The sequence below is a fragment of the Megalops cyprinoides genome, chromosome 6, assembly GCF_013368585.1.
Source record: "Megalops cyprinoides isolate fMegCyp1 chromosome 6, fMegCyp1.pri, whole genome shotgun sequence".
NCBI classification, from domain to species: Eukaryota; Metazoa; Chordata; class Actinopteri; order Elopiformes; family Megalopidae; genus Megalops; species Megalops cyprinoides.
In genome coordinates, this window is record NC_050588.1 from 10,714,087 (window position 1) to 10,735,978 (window position 21,892).

At 44.0% G+C, this 21,892-nt stretch overlaps 2 protein-coding genes across 2 annotated transcripts; both read right to left on the bottom strand.

Annotated features, from left to right (window-relative positions):
• Positions 1–449: 449 nt before the first annotated feature.
• On the bottom strand, positions 450–12,761 carry zbtb40 (zinc finger and BTB domain containing 40). The gene is made up of 18 exons (XM_036530747.1): positions 12,688–12,761; positions 11,163–11,769; positions 10,845–10,972; positions 10,211–10,412; positions 9,693–9,835; positions 8,895–9,090; positions 8,291–8,427; positions 7,591–7,789; positions 6,943–7,076; positions 6,693–6,861; positions 5,977–6,315; positions 4,455–4,661; positions 3,739–3,903; positions 2,985–3,199; positions 2,621–2,780; positions 2,284–2,367; positions 1,352–1,572; positions 450–676 (listed from the first exon to the last, which is right to left on the bottom strand). Exons 2-18 carry the CDS (start codon positions 11,761–11,763, stop codon positions 482–484), a joined length of 3,495 nt encoding a protein of 1,164 aa, XP_036386640.1. The 5' UTR covers positions 11,764–11,769; positions 12,688–12,761; the 3' UTR covers positions 450–481.
• Positions 12,762–15,672: 2,911 nt separating this feature from the next.
• On the bottom strand, positions 15,673–20,972 carry LOC118778947 (transmembrane protein 269-like). Its single transcript, XM_036530748.1, has 6 exons — positions 20,948–20,972; positions 19,758–19,905; positions 19,044–19,141; positions 17,471–17,614; positions 16,688–16,888; positions 15,673–15,782 (listed from the first exon to the last, which is right to left on the bottom strand). Exons 1-6 carry the CDS (start codon positions 20,970–20,972, stop codon positions 15,673–15,675), a joined length of 726 nt encoding a protein of 241 aa, XP_036386641.1.
• Positions 20,973–21,892: the final 920 nt, after the last annotated feature.

Sequence of the window (21,892 nt, forward strand, 5' to 3'; positions counted from 1 at the left end):
AACCGGCAAAGAGCGCATGGAGTACAAGGACATGTAGCGCTCTTGTGTGAGGAAAGTAAACCCAGGGAAAGTGATCTGTTGGACGCCCTGAACACTCATCAATTAGTGTGGGTCATCGGCCTGCGACCAAATACTTTCCCCTCAACTTTTCAGATATTTGCTTTTCAAGTAAACAATAAACCTCCAGTGTGCTACATCTTAAGTTCAAATATTGGTAATTTTGGTAAATACCAGTGTTTTATCTTGGTTACTATTTAACGTGCATTCTGAATTGGAACTTTCAGTGGCTTTAAACTGTCTGTAAAAGTTAGTATTGGGAAATAATGCCCAGGGAAGGTCTCTGTTCGAACACACTGGCCACTCACCAGGTCAACAGCCCACCTTATGCTTATTGATAAACGTACGGCACGTCCAATCAAACGCTCTCCCTGGATTTCACTTCTGGGTGCAGTCCTACGGGCAGAGTGGCGTGGGGTCAGCCTCACTGGCCCTCCCCGCAGATGAAGGTGATGGTGCCGTCCAGGAGGTCGTCCATGTTGACCGCCACGATCTCGGAGCCAGCCGGCGCGCTCTCCGAGTCGGCCAGCGCCACGTACACCTGGGACCCGCCCAGCTGGGACTGGTGCAGGGCGATCACCTGCTCGGCCCCACCGGAGGGCTCCTCCGCCTGGATCACCTGTGGGGAGAGGGAGGGGGATTCGAGAGCCGAGAGTGAGCGTGCCATGTGCAGCAGGTGCAGTAATACCACTGTTACATAAGCCAGACATTTCTGCGCTTTCACAAGAGGATAATGCCAGGTTATTTTAGATTAGGGGGTAATGCTGGGTATTTTCCAGGAATGATACTTCATTCTGCAAGAAAGCCATATTTCGCAGAATTAGGCAACAGCGCTTAAAGTTTAAAAATGGAAGAGTTTCTGTAAAGTAATTTATGTGATGTAAGTGAACGCTCGACCTGGGAAGGCCTGCTCTCGCTGCTTTGAAATGTGCCCTCAGCACCTCAGAGAAAATATGGCACGCTTTGGCTCTCAGTGCAGAGAGCAGTCTGCATCAGCAAATACACTACTGTAAGCTGTGGACAGCAGGTCAGTACCGATATGCTATGTAGCCCAGTGCTTAGAGGACTGCATTTAGGAGAGAGTCAGTCCAGCCAGACTGGGAAGCAAAGATACACCTGCCATCGCCCGAGCTCATCTACTAATGACTAAGCCGAGTCAATGTGTAAAAATGCATGCAAAACGGGAAATTCTGTGACTTTTCTGGGATCGGGGAGCACATCCACAATGGCACCAAACAGATTCTGAAAGCACAGCTGTGCGAGACTGCCAGTCCCGCCCCTGCGGCGCGCTTACCATCTGGGAGGTGGAGACCTGGGGCTCCTCGGCCAGCGCCTCCTGGTGGTGGGACAGGAAGTGCTCTTGCGCCTCGGGCTGCGTGGGGAAGATGAGGTCGCAGTGGGTGCAGCCGAAGGCCTCGCCCTGCTCGCTGAAGTGCTGGCCGCACAGGTGCTGCTGCAGCTCGGCGGCACTGCCGTAGGAGGAGGGGCAGTACAGGCACTTGAACACCTGAGCGTCTGCGGAGAGAGCGGAACGACACAGGGAAAGGCACTGCCACATTAGTGTGGCTGCAGCGCGCTATGTTGGTAAGGAGCAGGGTTTGTACCTTAAAGGTAGCCGTTTTTGATTCCCAGGTGGGGCACTGCTGTTATACCCTTCAGCAATGCTCTTAACCTGACCTGCTTCGGTGCCCATCCAGCTGTGTATGTGGATGATATGTACGTAGCACCTGTCTGCTAAGCAAACAATGTAATGCGCATTCTAGCTGAAATATGATCACAGACATCTTGATGCTAGCTGCAGGGACTTCAGCGCTCTGCAGACACGCCAACTCAACAACTCTTTGTCCAAATGCGCACACCCACACACAATACACTATAAAATGGTTAGATTTCCTTCATCCATATTTATTAACAACTGCACTAAAGGGAGACAGCTTCATGGAAGAAGTTCACAATAAAAGAGGTGATGTAGAAAGGTTTTTAAAGTGATACTCCTATTATTCATTATTAGTTAAATGACTGTTTTCTCAATGTAGTCATTGTAATGGTGCAGTTTTACAATGTCCACTGTCAATGGCAGAAGTGCTGGAAATCACAGTAGTTCACTGTGTAGACTTACTACGTAGAACTGTGTGGAATTTACTCAATTAATTAAGCAACCAATCAATTAATTAATTGATCAACAAATCAAATTTGACTGACCACGGTCAGCATTTGCAACGTTACCTGAGTGACTGTCTTTCCTGTGGGCCACCACCGAATCAAAATCAGGGAAGGTCTGTTTGCACTCCTCGCACTCATAAATCTTCTCTGTTGGAGGGAAAAACACGTGTAAATGAGTAACTAAATATGCGACATTTTTGAATGTTTAAAAGCCTACTGAGCCGTAATCATAAATAACTCATCATTTTGAATTACAGGAATTATATGAATCCTGACATTCAGGGAGAATTCAGGTGGTTACAGTACAATGAGAGAATGTGGGCCGCTCATTGTATTTGCAGCAGGCAGCGTAAAAATGCCAACGAGCTGTTCTAAACGCTGGGCCGCGGGGCAGCCTTGCCTGGGTGCTCGGCCTTCTCGTGCTTGGCCAGGCTGGCGCTGGTGCAGAAGGCCTTGTCGCAGCTGGTGCACTGGAACACAGACTTCAGGAGGCGGGAGCCCTGGCCGGCAAACACCTCGGGGTGGGTGGTGCGGTTGTGGTACCACAGTCCGGAGAGTTGCTGCAAAAACACACAACACCGTGAGAGGTAGTCATGGGCCATTTGAACAATCCATTGCAAATAGCAGTAAAAAGCTTAAAGTAAAACCACAGGCGACAGAAGTGCTTATGTGCCCTGTGGCTTTACACTAACAGTTGGAAACCCCTGTGTTGTGTAGTTTTAGGATTAACCTTACCGACACACCTGTCCGTGTGAGGCGTTTACCTGGTAGGCCTTGTGGCAGATCTTGCAGCTGTAGGGCTTCTTGCCATTGTGGGTGACGACGTGTTTCAGGAGCAGGGCAGCCGTGCCGAACACCTTGCTGCACACCTCACACTGGTGGTACTCCTTGGGGTGGCACTCCTGGATGTGCTTCCTGTGCTCCTCCAGGGAGGGGAAACTCATGCGGCACTTCTGGCAGTCGTGGGGGTTCATGATATCTGATGGGGGAGACACAACTCAGCCGGTCAGACGAAGACCACCGCTTACAACTCCCCCCTGACAGTACATGTAGATCAACTGAACAAGCTCCTGGGGCCACTTGCTGCACGATTGTAAGTAACCATGTAACCATGACCAGTTAACAACGATTATGAACTGGAACTTCAAATTAACTTTTTGGTTAATGGGGAAAAAAAAACATTCATTTGAAAACAAACCCCAGGTATAGCATTTAGTTGGCTTTTCCAGGCCAGGCCAGTGGCCCTTATTATGCTTATGGTTTTATTTTCTTTTTAAACCAACAACTGGACATCAGAAGGTCTCTTTAGAAAAATAATGACACAGACACTAACGGCCTCTTTATCTGTGAATGGTTTAAATTTCTTGTTATCTTTATACCCTGCCAAGCACATAATGTAGACAAATTTTTTCTTAAAATGTCATTGATGATTCTGAGTTGGTATGTACTGTATAAGAGGACTAACACTAATGCTATGGTGACTGATTGCACAAAGGTAGCAGGTGGCGTCCAACTCACTGTGGAAGGTTTGCAGGTGGACGGACAGCCCGTTGGCCTGGCTGAACCCTTTCCCACACTCCCTGCAGACGTAGGGCTTGTCCCCCGTGTGTGTGCGCACGTGACGTGTCAGCTCAATGGACTGGGCGAACAGGGCCTCGCAGTACTGGCAAGCGTACATCTTGCCTGAGAGCATGGAAAGATGGAAAGATCAGCTATTATTTTTACTCTTTTGCACTGAAAAGTAGGACAGAGGACAACAATACCTGAAGTTTCACACTGAAATAAGAGACACATGCTCACATTAGATGACAAACCTGCAGGCTTAGAATAGCATATGCAAATAGAAGAATAGGAATGCATAATCAATAACAAATCACTGAGACAAAAATGAAGTGACAAGAATTTCATTAACACCAACAATCAATAAAATTATATTCAATCCCTGATTGATTGCCTCAGACAAATTATCTTAAGCACTGTCTTAAAGTGGAAAATGGCACAACTGATTAAATAAAACTAAAGCAATACTATTGTAGGTTAAAATATTTAAAAGTCCAAGAACAGACCCCTGGGGAATACCCAAGGTATTGACTGACTGGGACTACTGTTAAACCTTTCCTCAGTCTTGAGGTCTGACCGGTACACATGACCATCGTACCCATACCCTCCACTACAGTCAGCGCCCAGCACCTTCTGAAAAAGCAGCTTGGGTATTTGGTGTCTCTGTGCTGTACCTTCGGAGTGCTTCTTCTTGGTGTGGTAGGAGAGGGCGGCGGCCTGGCTGAAGCCCATGTCACAGTGCTTGCAGACGAAGGGCCGCTCCCCCGTGTGCAGCCGCATGTGGTTCTTCAAGGACGAGTTGGCCGCGAACTTCGCGCCGCACTCCTTGCACACGTACGGCTTCTCGTCAAAGTGGTCGGTGCGCTTGTGGTACAGCATACCTGCGGTGCACCAACCAAAGAGCTACATCAAACGGGCACGCTCCAAGCATCATCACAGGCCAGGTGTATTGTACCTCAACAAGTCTGCAGAGTCAGCACATCACTCTGCTCATTTTGAATTCCCTTCCATGCCCCACATTCTGCAAAAGCAGGGCTAAGCCACTGTGGTTTAGGCAGGCATTACTGCAGGCTTTTGCACCATCCAGTCTCTTAAACACCAGATTCAACTCGTCGGGCTCTCAGCTGAACCAACTGAACAATTTTCTAGGCTTTGATATTTCTCATTTCAAAAGGACTACAGACCTGTATTACAAGCCTGCATGCGCAAAGTTTGCTTACTCACCATACCGTGCAAGTTGAGAAGGCTACTTGGGTATTGTTTTAACACTGATACAATGGTATTTTCATTTCATTATGTGTGGCATTTAAACTTTCAGCATCCAAAAATATGCAATTATCAGATTAAAGCCAGGTTTTTGAATGATAATTCTCAAATGCCAATGACAGTTAATAGGTGGTAAATTGGAAATAATACAGGAATGAATTGCAAATATACAGCCATGTAACCTTTTTGGTGATCGTGTCAATAATAATAACATAATGCTATACCATATAACTGTCTGGTACGGCAACTGCTCTGTGGCTGACAAGAAGACGCTGCAAAGAGTGGTTAAATCTGCTCAAAAAATGACCAACAGCAGCCTCCCTTCTTTGGAGAACATTTACAACAGCAGATGCAGAACCAGAGCAACGAACATCATGATGGACCCCACCCACCCAGCCCATGAACTGTTCACCCTCCTCCCCTCAGGCAGAAGGGTGCGCAGCCTCAGAGCTCAGACAACACGGCTGAGGTGCAGCTTCTTCCCTCAGGCTGTGAGGCTCATGAACTCAGTGCCATAGTTGCCCTCTGCACTACATCCCAATGCTGCTCGTTTTTTTTTTTTAACAATGTGTTTTAGTTATTATATGATTTTAGGTGTTGATTTATTTATTTATTTATTTATTATTATCTATTTTAAACGCTGGTCCTGGGGAACAGTTTTCGCTCTTCGTGTTTTTAACATGTCGAATGACAAATAAAGAACCTTGTAACCTTGTAATCATAAAAATCCTGGTGCAGCTACTGCCAGACATTTTTTAATGTCAAGACACTTTTCCAATTACGCTTGTTCTGTACTTCTGAATATGCTGTTTTTAACATTACACAGAAGTACCTCCCACCAATAAGACCCTTCAGAATGAAAGGCTTTGGGTAACCGGTGTGTTTCAGAGCTGCCGCTGCAAAGTGCATTCGGCGGAGTTTCCCGCTCACCTGACGGGTGGGCGAAGGTCTTCCCACAGATGTCGCAGGCCACCTGCGTCTGCTTCTTCCTCTTGCCGGCCTGGCCCTCGTGGGCCTGGGAGAGGTGCTGCTTGAGGGCGCGGGGGGTGGGCAGCTCTGTGGGGCAGTGCGGGCAGCGGTGTGTCACCTCCTGCGAGAGGGGGCAGCGCTTCCGGTGGCCCTCCATCCGGCACATGAAGGTGAAGGCCTTCCCGCACCACTGGCAGAAGCACTGCTTGGCCGCGCCTTTCTTGGCGCCCTTCTTCCGCCCCTTGCTCGCCTCCTCCTCCGCGCCGCCGGGCGTCTGAGCCTCCAGCTCAGCCCCTTTCCCTGAGGAGAGAATGTCACACGATCTGAGGGTGGAAATCAGAGCTGATCAAGGAGCGCTCTTTCAAACTGCAGTCCTGATCTCCTCAACAGAGGACAGGAGCTCTTTTTTTCCTCAACTATATTATATACATACACTGTCTATATTACATCACATTCAGTGTAATGTCCACTGTCTACCAGTGGGTGAAAATGACACGTGGATGCTGCTCTGTTACATTGCCATGGTGATGGCTGTCTGTTCAGGTCAAACAATACAAACTGCAGTCAGAATTAAGCGTCTGGGAACAACTCAATGGTGACTTCACAGGTGCCGTGAACAACTATAACAGTTACCGAAACAAAGCATCAGGGATGACACTATGGTGAGATTTCCTCACCTGCCTGCTCCAAGTCTTCTTTGAGAGGCAGGAGCTGAGGGAGGGTCCTCTGACTCAGGAGGAGCAGTCTGCAGAATGCCTGAGCAGAGAGCGACTGCTCCTCTAAGACGCACCCGAGGACGTCCTTCACCGATGCTCCGCTGTGTCCTTCCTGGCAGCTTCTGACGAACTGTGACACAAATATCAGCGGTGAGGTTGTGGATTTTCCCTCAGCTGCACAATTCCCATCCTTTTCACCACAGAGACGTACCTCAGTGACCTCCTCTGGTGTGTTCTCCACTTCCTTTGCAACTTCTTCCAGGACACCCATGTGACCGACTGTCTGAAGGATCAATGTTTTGTGCTTCAACAGGAAGTCCAGGTGCAGGCTCTCTGTGTCCATAACTGAAAAAGGAATCATGGGGAATTTTGACCAATGCATGACCAATGCCGTTAAGACAGCATATATCATCCAAAAAAGGTTTTTCAAAAATTCATGAGAGGATATGATGGAAAGAAATAGCCAATTGGCAGAGTACATATGGTGATTTCAACAGAATTTTTAAAAATGTATACCTGACAAGGGGCCAACAGTCGGTCTAGGTTTGGAAACCAAATGCCCCAATTTGTAGGTGTATTTAATGGTTAACTTTCACTGTCTGCCGATCTCATCTCCTGAACAGGAGCTCCACCAGGACCAGATCATTTCTCTACATTTTTACTGACCTCATACAGTTCGACCCTGAGCATGTTCAGCTGTAATAATCTCAAGGCAAGGTAGTGCAGTGCATCCCAATTCGAGTCATCCTTTAATATTGGAAAGAACTTTACAAACATGATGACTGAAAAATTAAGCCAACAGAAAAAGCCACACAGTTCGACCAGTGCACACTTCAGTCCAGAGACAGGGGAGACTCACCGGAGTGGATGAGTCTCTGGGCTCCAGGCTCCCCCCTGACCTCCTGCAGGAGCAAGGCCAGTGAGGGGTCCCGTGCTCCGGCCCGGAAGAGAAGCCGCCACACTGTCAGGGCTGTGGTGGAGCCTCCGTCCGGGTTGAGAGACAACATCCTGTCCACACACTCAGCACAACTGCCCTGCTTCAGCAGTGTCTGGATACACTGGGGGAAGATACACAGGGCAGAGTTACTGCAATATCGTGTTTTACATACACTGGGGGAAGATACACAGGGCAGAGTTACTGCAATATTGTGTTTTACATACACTGGGGGAAGATTTGCAGGGCAGAGGTACTGTAATACTACATTCAATATACACTGGGGGAAGATCTGCAGGGCAGAGGTACTGTAATACTGCATTGTATATACACAGGAAGACACTATGACTACTGACATATCTGAAATATATTCCTTCACCTGGGGCGAACCAAATATTGATCTGACTTAAATAGTTATGGTTGAACCAGAACACTCTAATCCTCTAGCACCAAAAACCCATCCCAGGCCTAAAGTATTGTTAAGGAGTGAAGTTCATTTCTACAGAAAAATTGTTCAGCCGACAAGATCTATCTTGGTGAACGTATGACATCTGCAATGCTGGGTCCTCTCCCCTGGTGACGTCTAATTTTGAAAGCAGACTAAAGAAGAAAGGATGATGTGTACCTCTCTCTCCTCTGCTGCAATACCGCTCACCGCCTCTAGGCTGCGCAGGAGGGCCTGGGGATCCAAGAGTGACTCTACCAGTCTGCAGCGGTACCTTCCCAACAGACTGGCTGCGTCATCTTCATCCCGATTTTCGCCTAATGAGTCAGATAGAAGTAGCCTTAAATAATCAACAGGCTAGAGGACACAGAAGTTCAACCATTGTCATTGTATCCAATTCTTACTCCTTTTCCTTGAAAAGATATAACTTGAAAAGCAAACAGGTTTTGTCTCAGGCTTCTGATGTGACCTGCACTATTGGAGTCAATTTCCAATTTAAACTCTCTTGTTCACATTAGTTCACTATGAGCAATTTCCAGTACTAACAGAAACACATTTTGTCGTAGGCAACAGCTACAAATTAAAGTGGATTTATTCTAAGATGATCTTATTCCTAGGACAAATCCAGAGTCTGTCACACTTTTTACATACTGTGATGGACATTTTTCCAACTGGAAAAGCCAACAGCAAGCCCCCAAACTACAGCCTGATTTCAGTAAACCAGCACTCCTCAGACTGACCGAGTGCTTGCAACGTGCCTCTGGACTCCGGTCTCACGTCTTACCTCCTGGTTCCTGGGCGGAACCACTGTGGACCAGGATCCCGTCCAGCAGCTGTTGCAGGCCAGGAACCCCAGGACTGAGCGCCTGGAGAAGCTTCAGGAGGCCCCCCTCGTTCAGGGGCCCCTCCTCCCTTGCCCTCGATAACAGGCCCTCCACCGCCTCCCTGGGGCCCTTGCCGTTGCAGCACTCCAACACAACCTGAGGGAGAGACACCTGATCATAGGACGTCCATATTCTTTCTACACTGCACTGAATCCATGTCATTGGTCAATAAAAAAACACAAACATTTCAGATGGCCAATAATCTTTGAGTGCATGTCTCAAAATAGGGAGTGAAAAATGACTCCAAGCAACTATAAAAAGTCCATATGCACTTAAGTTTATAAAAATATATATCCATTGAAAAGCTAATCTTGCGATTATTGTTTTTTATACGTTTTTTTCGTTTTTTTTTTTTGGATTTGGAAAAAAATTAATGGAATGGTTACATTCTAATTTAATTTCAGCAACATCTCAAGCTCAACACATTTCAATAAAGAATGGATGGCACAGGAGTCATGGTCCTTACAGAAACTGTTTATCACTAGGAAACAGTACATTCTCCTTTCCTCCCTCGTCTGGCTAAGGCGTTCCAGTCTCTGTTTAAATGGATGAACTATGATTGAGCACCCATAATGGCCAGAAATTTCAAAGTAAAGTGCAAAGATTTGTTGCCTTGACCTTTTCAGCCACTGAAAGCCTGTTCATTCATCTCCCACTTCATTCATTCATACTTTATTTCAGTCCATTATGTGTCATACCCTCCTCTCCTCCTCCGCCAGGCAGGTTTCCGCGGCACCAATCAGGCTCTCCATGATGGAGCTGACGTCAGAGAGGATGTCAGTCAGTTCTGCAGCATGGTCCAGCAGCCCACCAGATGTGGGTTTCTTCCCAGCAGCTTGGTCTGTGATGCAAACATCACAGTCATGTAAAATGTTGATCAAACAGTTTGAAATAATTCATGACTATTGGAAAGCACCACTTTAGTATCACCCTATCAGTCATAAAGTGCAATGTTGGCTGTCATAGGGAGCTACAAGCATCTGTAAGCGCTTACATCAAGCACTGTGAAGGCTCATAAAAGATGTTACGTATTAGAGGTGGAGATTTATAACAATGTTCTATGCATTATGAAAGTGATGGTAAAAATGCAAGTATCCAATTACAATGCAGGTGAAGAGCAGGTATAAACTGACAGTGGCAAATGTTCCATTTAACAGCATGTAGCAGGACACTGGAGCACTGCGGTGCCCTGTGTGTCTTGGTTCTGTACTAGTACCATTCGGTCCAGCGCTGCCCCTCTCCCCTCGGGGCGTGCACTCCTGCAGCACCGTGGCCAGATCTGGGTTGCCCTCCTTGAAGAGATCCAGCAGCAAAAGGAGAGTTTGCGATGAGAGAGACTTGCGCTCCACGGCTCTTTCTAAGAGCTTGTGGAACACGCTGGATCCTCCTGGCTCTCCTTTGCAGCAGTCTAAAATGACCTGGGCAGTGAGAGGCAGGCAGATAATATAATAATACTACTAGTAAATTTTCTGTTAACAAAACTGCATTATGTTTGCTCAGCCTTCATTCAAGATTGCGGGATTTTCAGCATCTTGCATCTCCTTGAGCAGCACGCCCAATGGAGCAGGTTGTGCTATAGACTGTCTGTCCCTCCTGCTCAGTTTTCACACTTATTTGGCAAGGTCTGTCACTGAAACTGCAACCAGTGTCAAAGCATTATACCTCTGACAGGTCACATGGAACCACATAACCGAGAAAATCTTAAGGAGTCACCTACTTATGTATTGTGACAAGATCGCAAGGTATTCCATTTTAACATCCAGCGTGTCTTGTCTTTAAAAGTACAATATAGAGCACCAGAGGAAAGCAGGGCCACCTGCTTCCTTTTCTAACAAGGTTGCCATCCTCACCAGTCTCTCCTCACTGGAAATGGCCTCCCAGGTCTCCACTGCTTTCACCCAGGGCTGGACATCACATATTGCCCCAGCGATCCTACCTCTGCACCTGGACAGGAACTCCAAGCCTTCACTCGCTGCATCTGACAAGAATGTGCACAGGGAAACACTTAAACAGACTCAGTCACTGATATAGAGCACGCTTATTAAACCGTGAGATGTGCAAACACCACATGAACACAACAGCAGCCACAAAAGGCCTCCAGAATGAGATGGTGAGGTATCCGGGACATAGAGCACAAGGCGATGGTTGAATGAAGAGAGCAAAAGCACCTGCAACCTGCGGAGACTCCAGGCGAGCTTTTTTGCGAGACGGTCCCTCGGGGCCGTCGACGGCCGCGTTGGTGGTGTCCTCTGAAGAGCCATTGGTGACCTCCTGGGCCCCTTGCTCGGCCACCTTTGCCTCCCCCTGAGCTCCATGCAGATCAGATTTCGGTGGGACCTTATCAGGGCTTGGCAAGGTAGGCTGGCTGCCAGAGCTGGCATGCTGCGATCCTTTGACCGGGGGCGGGGGCGACCGCTTCGTCAGGCTGGTGAGGATGCTCTTGCAGCTGACGGCCACGTCAAACATCTGCAGACTGTCGGCGGCGGCGATGACGCGGGTGAGGTTGTGCTCGCCCGGGGGCAGTTTGCCCGTGTAGACCATCTCGAGCAGGTTGGAGAACTCCTGGGAGGTGACCACGGCAGGGTCGATGGATATGCTCTCTGACCCCTCCAGCACGGACTTGAAGAGCAGGCTGGAGGCGGCCAGCACGAGCTTGTGTGCCCTGTGAGGGTCATCGCCCACCAGGATGGTGCAGTCGCAGAACTGGCCCTCCTTACGCAGGGTATGGAGCTGCTGCATGAGCTGCCGGCTATAATTAGGGAGCTCCATGGGGAGCTATATGAACACAGAGGAGACAAGTTGATGACGGGAGGCACCGCTAGAGGGAGCATTTCCACAGGTTTACCACACATTCAGTGACCTTATCTGGAAAGAGTGCTTTTACTCTTGTAATGACAGCTAGCTAGGTAGCTAGCTAGCGACTGAAATTCTGGAGAGTGTAAACAGCACAATTGTTTTAAAATTGGTTAAAGTGGCTGAATGGATTAATACCCCAATTTGAATGGGATGGTCAAATCAATGAAAATTCACACAACACGCGAATAACTTGTTCTAATAATTTATTAGTCAGCTAGCCAATACGAGAACACGAACAGCTCGCCGCTGATTTTGGCTGGCTATCTGAGAACAGCGCAAGCCAGCTAAATGGCTTCCAACATTCAAAAGAAGGATTCCAATATATCGAGCTTATTTACAAACTAGCGAGCAAGCACAATTGGCTGAATATCAGTACCACTGTTGGTCATTCGTAATGAAAACTATTTATTTAATCTATAGGACACCAGCTAGTAAGAGTACATTTTACAGTGGAAAAGGATTGAGTAGCAAGCTTACGAGATGCAAGGTAGTATTACCTACTAAAACGGACCATTCCTGAGACACGTTAGCTAGCTAGCTAGCAAACAACCAAGCTAGAGGTAGGTTTAACTGGATAGCCAAGGTAGAGAGTTAGATTATTGTTTGAAATTTCAATAGTTAGTTGTCTGACAGCTGCATAAAACATCAACTTGAAAACGATAAAGTAGTCTACAAGATTGCGAAGAAACCATTCTGAGCTGCGCCATTACTTATTGACACAAATGGCAAAGGCCGCAAATAAAGCTATAACAAAACTATGATTTGTTTTCCTTGGCTGACACTCAGGGTTGTCAGAGCTCCCGTTCCCAAACATACATTTTGAATTTATCACTTTACCTTAACTCTTATTCAAATAATCCAGCTCTTTATTTAAACCCGGTCGGTGGACATAACTAGGAGAAGCAATAAAGATTCCGTATTTTGAACATGGCGGCTGTCTTTGTCCTGATCGGAGACGACACTGCGCAGACTCCACGTTCTAGAGCTCTTGGGTAGTCGGCAGCTGCCAATTCGTTTTCTGTAATGCGGCTGTTTCCATTTCGTGGTTCTAGTTACAGGGTGATTTCGAATGCATGCTCTTTCTAAAGGTTTTATATCTTTGGGAGGTTATTTCAAATATCATTTGCTAGGAGGACATTAGGATACATAGCCTGGTATTTCATGACCATGAAAGGCAAGCTCGTTAACTGGTCAAAACCTGTACACTGTGCTTTCAGAAAATTACATTAGATTTTGCTAATCCGTTTTCAGACTTGAATGCAGAAAAGGTATTTTATTTCGAAATCAAAAAAAGGGTTTGCTAGGTTTTTTTTTTTACCTTGTCAGGCATGTTTACAAACGTGAACTGCGGGCGGGGTTCCACGGGAGGGCAGTCTATTCAATAAAAGCGCTGTTCCCATATACAAGGGCAACAGGTTTTTTTTTTTTTTTAATTTATTATTAAATTAATCTCTCCCCACAATCAAGAAATTACAAATTACCAAAGAAAATAGCATTTCAAGTGACCGTGGCCTTCTTGAACAGGTATATTTCTTCAATACAAGTAATGCCGTTGGAACTCATCAGGTCAAATAAAGTCTGGACATGAAAATTGCAAACCACTGCATTAAGTATTTCCACCATACTGACTTTTTATGTTTTTGAAAGCTATTAGATGGCTCTGTGGTGTAATTACAGTGTAATGCACTTTAGGGTATTACTCTGTGATTTAAAGACAAGCTAATCTTGAATTTGTCTGCAACAAGTCAGAATGCATAATTCAAGGCCTCACATAACCCATGGGTTCAAATTACTGTGAACACTGGTGTCTTGGAACATGCAATTACACTACAAGGATTTGCCTCACCATCATGGTTTACTAAGTCTGTGATTTAGAAGTGTCCCTTGCATTTGTAACCTGGCAAAGGCCAGTCCTGGTCAAAATGCTTTGCTGTGTATGTGTGGATAAACGCCATACGTGCATTTGCTCTCATGTACAGTGTTACCACTTTTTAGTGTTTGAAAAGTTACTGTGCAACTGCGCTTTAATAAATACATTTTCTTACAAATATAAAAACCATTTGACCATTTGTAGCCTGGCGTAACAAAGTAACACTATGATGCAATCTCATTCAAATACTCATGTTCTCAAGCTTTCACTGTGCAAATTATGAATATTTGTATTTTAATGCTACCAAGCTAATGATGAAAACAGCTTCTGTATTAATCCTTGTTAGAGTGGTCCAGTTAATAAGTGTGTAGTGACCCATGTTCTCTGTGGTAACTACAGTAAGTGTAGAGTTAACATATATATTGATAGCTACGTATGTATGTAATGTACTTATATTTCTAGAGATGAAGAGATGTTTGATTGGATAAAATAAATGTTACAGGGCAATTTACATATGCCAGCCTTTAAAAGTTAATCAGTTAGCTATGAACTAGCACTTCTTGTAACATTTCCATATTCTCAAAATCTGCAGCTCTGACAAATACAATGATATGTTGCAGTTCTCCCAATTCTCCACTTGGTCTATGTGTAACTAGGCCAAGAGCCTGGGGCCAAAGGCTGGTTCTTGCACAGCTCAGCAAGAGAGGGCGTCAAAAACAGAGCAAAGCTGGTCCTGGACCAGAGTTCTCTAGTACCATGAAAACTATTTCCCATTGTAATTTGACAGTTAGACATCAGACCGTTTTCCTTTTATAAGCAATATCCTTTGTTCCAAATAAGTTCTGATTTTGTACCTGTAAAAATTCTGTAGTTAAAATGGCTGCTTGTCACATTATGAACTGTATATGCTCAGAAACACTGAAAAGTTTAGAAAAGGCTCTTATTGGGTAAGCTTTACATTCATATTCTATTATTAAAAAGATATTTCATGTGCATGAGAGGAGCAAGTGCAACATTAAAACAATTAAGAACTTGCAATAGAATCAATCAGGAAACTTTATATCAGGAAACTATACTATATTGTACAGTCATCTGTCATTAGAACACACATCCTTACATTGTACACACACAGCACTTGGTTTTACAGTCTAACATACACAAACAGAAGCATTGTTATACAAAATTTATTTTGTAAACACTGACCATACAAGACCCTTTTCGTTAATCAATAAAATATATGATTGTTTTAAAGAACTAGAGGTCATATCATTGAAAAACTTTTTAACTTTGGTGCATTATGTTTAAAATGTAGTATGTCAAAAGCACCTGAATGTTTGAAAAAGGCACATCTCAGTTTTAACAGTTTAAGGCCATATCAGTGCATTATTTGGCTAAACTGAGGAAACAGTAGTTTTAAGGTACACTCAGACTGCTCTCTGAAAATAGTTTACAATTGTGCCTTATCAAGAATATTGGTTTATAGAATTACATGTTTATTGAATTTGACATTTTTCATGTTTATGAAAAAGACCCACAGAATTAGAAAATGAAATCCAAAGAAAGTGTTTTTGTTACGAACTGTGCCAAGCACCCATCGATTTTTACAAGACCTTCGGGCCCCAGATTTACTGAGAGTAATGTTTTGGGTGATCTGGTGATTTTATGTGGCATACAAGAATATTTTTTTGAAAACAAAAAAGCGCATGAAAAGACTTGCAGATTAAACAACATTATATTCCTCACCACTTCCACACAAGCAAACATCCAACCAATGTTTTTCTCCCTCAAGTAAAAGTAGAAGAGGCAGTGGTCTCTCTGGCTGAATGAGTGAGTGTAGTGTGGTGTAATTATATTCTCCACAGTAACAAACAGCGGTAGTCTGGTGGCTTGTTCAGTAAACCCAGTCTGTCTTTCTTCGGTCCATAGGAAAAAAAGAGTCCTGGACTGAAACGTCACACTTTGCAGCTCCACAGCGCTGTGGGAAATAAGATGTAGGAGACTGACCAGAGCAGGTAGTACACACAGGCTGGAGGGAACGAGGAGCAGAACACCATGGCAACTCCTGAAAAAAGGGAGAAAGGGAGAGGAAAATAAGAGAAGAAATCAGGTTCCATGTGCAACAAGGAACCCCAAGAAGTTCTGTTTAACCATGTGCATTTTTGGAGCTTTAGTGACATTAGTGATGCAAGACGTTACGTCAGGTTTGTTGTGGCAAGGCCATTATTGGGTTCCACATCCTATCAGTGAACCAGTTGAAGAGCTGTCCTGAGGATAACCTTTCATTTATTGCATATCCTAATGACCACTGTTGCTTATATTCACATCTTAGCTACTTATTTGTCTTTTTTGTAATATTTTAGTAGTACTAATTATTTTCAAAGTTGAATTTGGTCAATCCAGCCCAATTAGCAGGCTTACATTTCCTTAAAGGTGGAGCATTGCTATTCTGTATTACTTGCTAAAATGACCATTAACATGTTTATAGCAATGTATTTTTTGCAAAACAAATGGCACTATGAGAAAATGAAACCATAAAAATAAAGATTTTAAGTCCACTCCACACTGGAATATTTTGAATCAGGCTCTTGGTTTTTTTTTTTTAGTGTTGATGCACTCTGCCTTCAAATTTTCCCAGAGTGACTTCCACATACACTGTTCTGAAACCATGTCAAATATTACTCAAACAGATGACAGGAATGCACAGCCTGGGATATGAAATAGTGACTTTTCAAGTCTTGATGTTCAAATATTGCATTCCGTACTGCACTGGCTAATGCAATGCCATATGTTGGACTGGACACACGTTCAGCTGTTACGTTACACACTGTCGTTCATGTGGCCATATTATGTGTGCTTATGTACCATTGCTTTTTAAGTCCTTCTGGATAGGCACACCTGCCAAATGAGTAAATGATTAAATAGAAACAAGTGGTTTGGGTTAATAATCTAAATGTGCCCCCAATTTACCTCCAGCGTAGACGACCTTTTTCCAGGCCTGGGACTCCAGCACACGGTCATGAGGGTAGAAGCTCTGGTTGACCATGAAGACGATCATGGCCACAGCGGTCATACGCAGGACCTGCATGTTGCCCCCGGACAGCAGGGAGGCACAGGCCAGGATGGCAGAGGAATAGATGCAGGGCAGCCCCCGGTACATGAAGGGAATGCCTGCGGGGGAGAGACCAGCACAAGCTCAGGCTGAGTTTACCTGAGAAACAGGCTCACAAGGTGCTACAAAAATATGAACAACATGGAAGAGAGTGAACAACATAAGGATGGGGAGAGGGTGTAATTTGAATCCCCTTCAATGACACCAAGCAGTGTTCTCTGAAAAATCATCCGTGGATGAAGATATTATTGTTATGTATAATGGGTTGGCAGTATAGCACAGTTGTTAAGGAGCAGGATTTGTAACCAAAAAGTTGCCAGTTCTATTCACTGCTGGGGCACTGCTGCTGTACCCTTGGGCAAGGTACTTAACCCACAATTGCCTCAGTAAATATCCATCTGTATAAATGGAAAAAAAAAACAATAACCGATGTAAGTCGCTCAGGATAGGAGTGTCTGCTAAATGCCTGCAATGTAATGTATGCCGAATCAGAGCCTGAAATTAATGAGTTCTTTGGAGAAACTGAACCCCACAGAAACCCCATTTGGATGTATTGAGAATTGTAGCAGTAATATGTATAAAAAGTTAAAAAAGGGAACAAAAAGCATAAAGAATTGCTTGCATTTGAAAGCCCTCCTCACCGGTAGAGAAGAAGCAGAGACGTATGAACACAGCCATGACGTAGCACATGCACAGGATGTTGTCCATCAAGCCACGGGTTGTCAAGAGCAGCGAGGTTGCAATCCCAAAGGTAGTGAAGTCTGCAAAGTCATCCAGCTTGGCACCTGAACCATGACATTTCAGACGGAGTAGTGAGGTGTTCTTAATGTTCAGTTAACAATTAAAAATAAGAAAGAGGGTATGAGTCATAGACGTCAAGGGGTGCACTGAAGATCAGAAAACAGTGTTGCCATGTGCTTGAAAACTATAACCTTTCACATCCCTTTCCCACCATCTCAGATCAGGTATGCTCTGCCTGATGATGTTGTCTCATAGTAGTGGAGGTGTGGCCAGTGCTGTTACTGGAGGTCCCCAGTCCAAACGGTTCTGCTCTTAATTTCACTGGTCCCTGCCTTTGTTGAGTCATTGTAGTTCCTCCTCTCCTAATTGTGAGATTTTTAGTGATTTAGAGAGTGGCAGGGTGTTGAGCTCCAGGACCAACATTAGGCAGCCTTGCCATTTATGCAGTAAAGCAGGGCCCGCTTTGCTCGCTTTGTAGACACGCAAGCGAATTTCTGTATCAGGCCAACCGGTTCGTCGTCCCTCTGTAAACAACATTCCTCATGCCAGGACCTCACTGTCCCACTGTGGGGTGGCATATTTTGTCAAGATACGAACGCGGGCAAATTCTGATCCGGGCCTGGACACAGGAACTGAATTCCGTAACTCGGGGTCAAAGATTTCAGCGATTTCAGGAATGCGGGGCTCTGCAAGCGGTGGGATTACACACACAATTGGGGCGTAATCCCCCTGGGATCAGGTGGGCCGATCGGAAAGTGTTCCCCTTGTGCCGTTGACAGAGGAGGTGAAAAACACCTGAGTGTGAAGTCACGCGCAAATTGACACTCGGCAGATGGCGCGACATGGCCACACCTACCAACGGTTGCCAGAGATTGGTCTCTAATCATGCAGAGGCTGAATGGTAGTTACAGTCTGCATGTGAATTTGCGTTTCACCTAACCCATATTGATTTCAAAATGGACCGCAAACCCAATCTATCTCCATCAGCTTTGCGTCTCTGGCAATTGGCTAAAGAAGGCAGAGTTACCTTCACTGTTGCTTCATTTTCCCTGGAAAACACATGACCCTACTGATAGCACTGGATATATGTGGTACTAATACTTGACTTTACTTGTACCACTGGACATAGCATGTATACCTTACTGGGTGTCTTGAACATTTATCTACTAGCCTTGTCTGGGATATCCACTTAGAATGTTTTTGGTATCCCCAAACCATTAATCAAACATGACCTGGGTTTAATTTGTTAAAAGGAAACTTGAAAATACTTTCTAGGTCCAATCATATGCATTTTACACTATAGTTACTATTGTAACATCTACCTATGTCATTCTACAGCTGTCATCCTACAGCAGCATCCTGAGATTGTTTTTGATCTCAAAATCAACACGACAATGGCATCTGTCCTTTGTTGATTGTGGCTAGCATTTGGAGACACCCTTCCGACTGGCCTATCTGACACGATCCACTCACCCAGTGCTGAGCAGGCATCCAGTCGCCTAGCTACTGCTCCGTCTGCTAGGTCCAGCAGGTAACCAATCAGAACCAGCCAGCAGGCAGCATACTGGCAGCTTGAGAATGAAATGCACGAAAAAAGAGAGGAAAAAAAAACATGGGAGCATGACCATGCAAAACAAAGAAACACAGAGAAAGTACCAGTAGGGTTCACAGTGACTTCATTTCCCCTCAGATTCTCAGTGTAACTCATGCTGTCAGTTGCTGGTATCCTGTTAATTATGTGTTCTTAAAACAAGAAAACAATTACTTGTGGCTGTTTTTAGTTTTTGATTAAACTTTTAGATGCTCTTGCAATCATACACAGCTGACTGGTTAATGGTGTTCTGAATTTCTTTTCAGACGAATTTGCTATTTAAAATTTGCTTGACATTTTGTGAAGTAATACTCTTTTTCCTTGTAATTACTCTAAACCAATTACCATTAATGTATTTCAACAAAGTGGAAAATTATTGCATTGCATTTTGTCTTTAAATCTGAGTTACAAATTTATGCTCTTCCATTTTTTAAAATTTGGCAGGTGCAAAATGTTGTGCAAATATGCACTAATTATAAAATATGCGTTCATAGTAAAAACCCATTGTGATTTAATAAAGTGGTTTTGCGGCTAGGCTGAACAGCTTCAACCAAACCTGAAAGACAGTCTGAGGAGAGAGCAACATCCCCACTCACCCATTCAGGCTACAGAGGATTGAGGCCATTCCTGCCACCATGTTGGCTATAGACAGGGAATTGGCCACATTTTTGCGGGCAAACTCCCTGAGCTGGACCTGGCTGGTCCTCTTGCCCAGGAGCAGCCTCTTGGTGTGTTGGTAAAAGCCTGGGAGCAGTGGGAGACATAACTGAGACATGAGACATAACAGGATCCCTCTACATGTGTCCTGAGCTGTTTGTTTCACTAACAAGACAAGCAGGATAAGCCTTCACTTTTACTATGTCAATAAACAACACAGATAAACCAAAATAAATGCACAATGTGATCTTAATGCAATGATGTCAGAGACAAAAACAATGTCAAACATTTTCTTCCATTTCATTTGCCATTGCAATCGATTTATTATGGCAACAAAACGATGACTCTCATGCAGCATGAATGTCGGTCTTCATATTTATCTAAATACACACGGCAGAATGTTGATCTTGGCATGAGGCGAAAAAATTCTCTTTGGCCATAATGATAATGTGGGAATATTGATGTGGGCTAGCAGAAGCTCACTCTTGAAGTTAACACACAGTTATGAGTAATGATTTCTCTAGTATTATTTATCACTGTATGATATGTGAATTTAAAACAAATTCAAAATGACAGTCTATAGTCTGACCAAACACTTTGCCTGGAGGGGTGTTTCAATGTTTGAGAAATATACAAATATATAAAATATTAACACCTGCATAACTGGATTGTGATGTGGTACATAGAGCATGTGAAATATTATACCAGCATTTCGTGATGAAAGTTTTGATAATACACATTACAGTACAATAAATACTGCATTGTGTGTTACTAAACATGCTTCAAATATCTGATTAATGTCAGAAAATGATCGGGCACCAAATTTCTGCAGTCTTTCCTTGTACATCTCAAAATCAGTGTAAGATATAACTATTTTCTTCTTAAATGCAATTATAAAATGTTATGGAAAAAACTGACAAGTTTGTTTACAATGCCCCCTGAACGTATGCTAATAAGAATAGAATTTCAGAAATTATAGTTGCACTGCCAGCTGCCTGAAGAGTCATTAAGAGCCATTAACTAAACCTGACACCTTAAAACCTGAAAAACCTGATGCACACCTTGGTTTTTAAGTTACAAGACACATTTAGCAAAATTGGGGAAATCAATAATAAAAAAAAATACATACCATACAGAGGGGCCATTAAAATCATTGTCGTCTCTGAGTGGCTCTGGAACAGCAACTGAAAAGGATAAATAATAAAATTTTGAATAGACTAAGTTTATCATATTAATTTGACTTAATGACATCATTATTTTATTTCTTGACTGTGCTCCTATTTTATTTCTGCTGACTGCTGTGTTTTACACAATTATTTGGCTAGACAGTGGTAATGTAGGTGGTTTATTTAATAATGTTAGCATATGGATAATAGATGTATTACACATATCATTGACAAAGTGCGTGATTTTGATTGCGTTAACTGTGATCAAATGTTCCTTTTACACATGGCGTGTACTTTCGTATTACGGTTTTAACCGTATATGCAGCTTATTATGCACTCCCTACGTTAGCGGGCCATGGAGAACACAGGACCAATAAACCTGTACCTGAACTTGTACCGTTAAACTAGGGTCATGATAAAGCTTTCGGAATTATACATAAAAAAGTCTTTAAGACTTGACTTTGATACATTTCGTGACTGTGTTTCAAAATACTGTACGGTGTAGTACAAAATGTAAGATGACAGATGATAGTGCGAGGTTTAGCTGCGAGGGAGAACCATTATCAAGTAACGTGGTTACGTGGTTTCAAACATTAAAGGACATTTGACGAAATATCAGCGAATCGTCACACAAAGGTTATCTGCGGTAACTATGATTAGCTTTCAGTCAGCACGGCTTGTAAAAAGTTTTGTCAGAAACAAAGCATTGTTTATACATTTTTAAATGTTTAAATTAATCATAATGACGGTTTTGCACCACGCATTCATATCAAATAAATTACATCGTAGATGGACCAATGACAGTCCTCCCATTCCACCCACCATTTCTATCAAACCTTGCAACAGGATCGTCACAAACTTGCAACCTGTCGTGTAACTATAAAAGCTACCAAGGTATCGTTTATAAG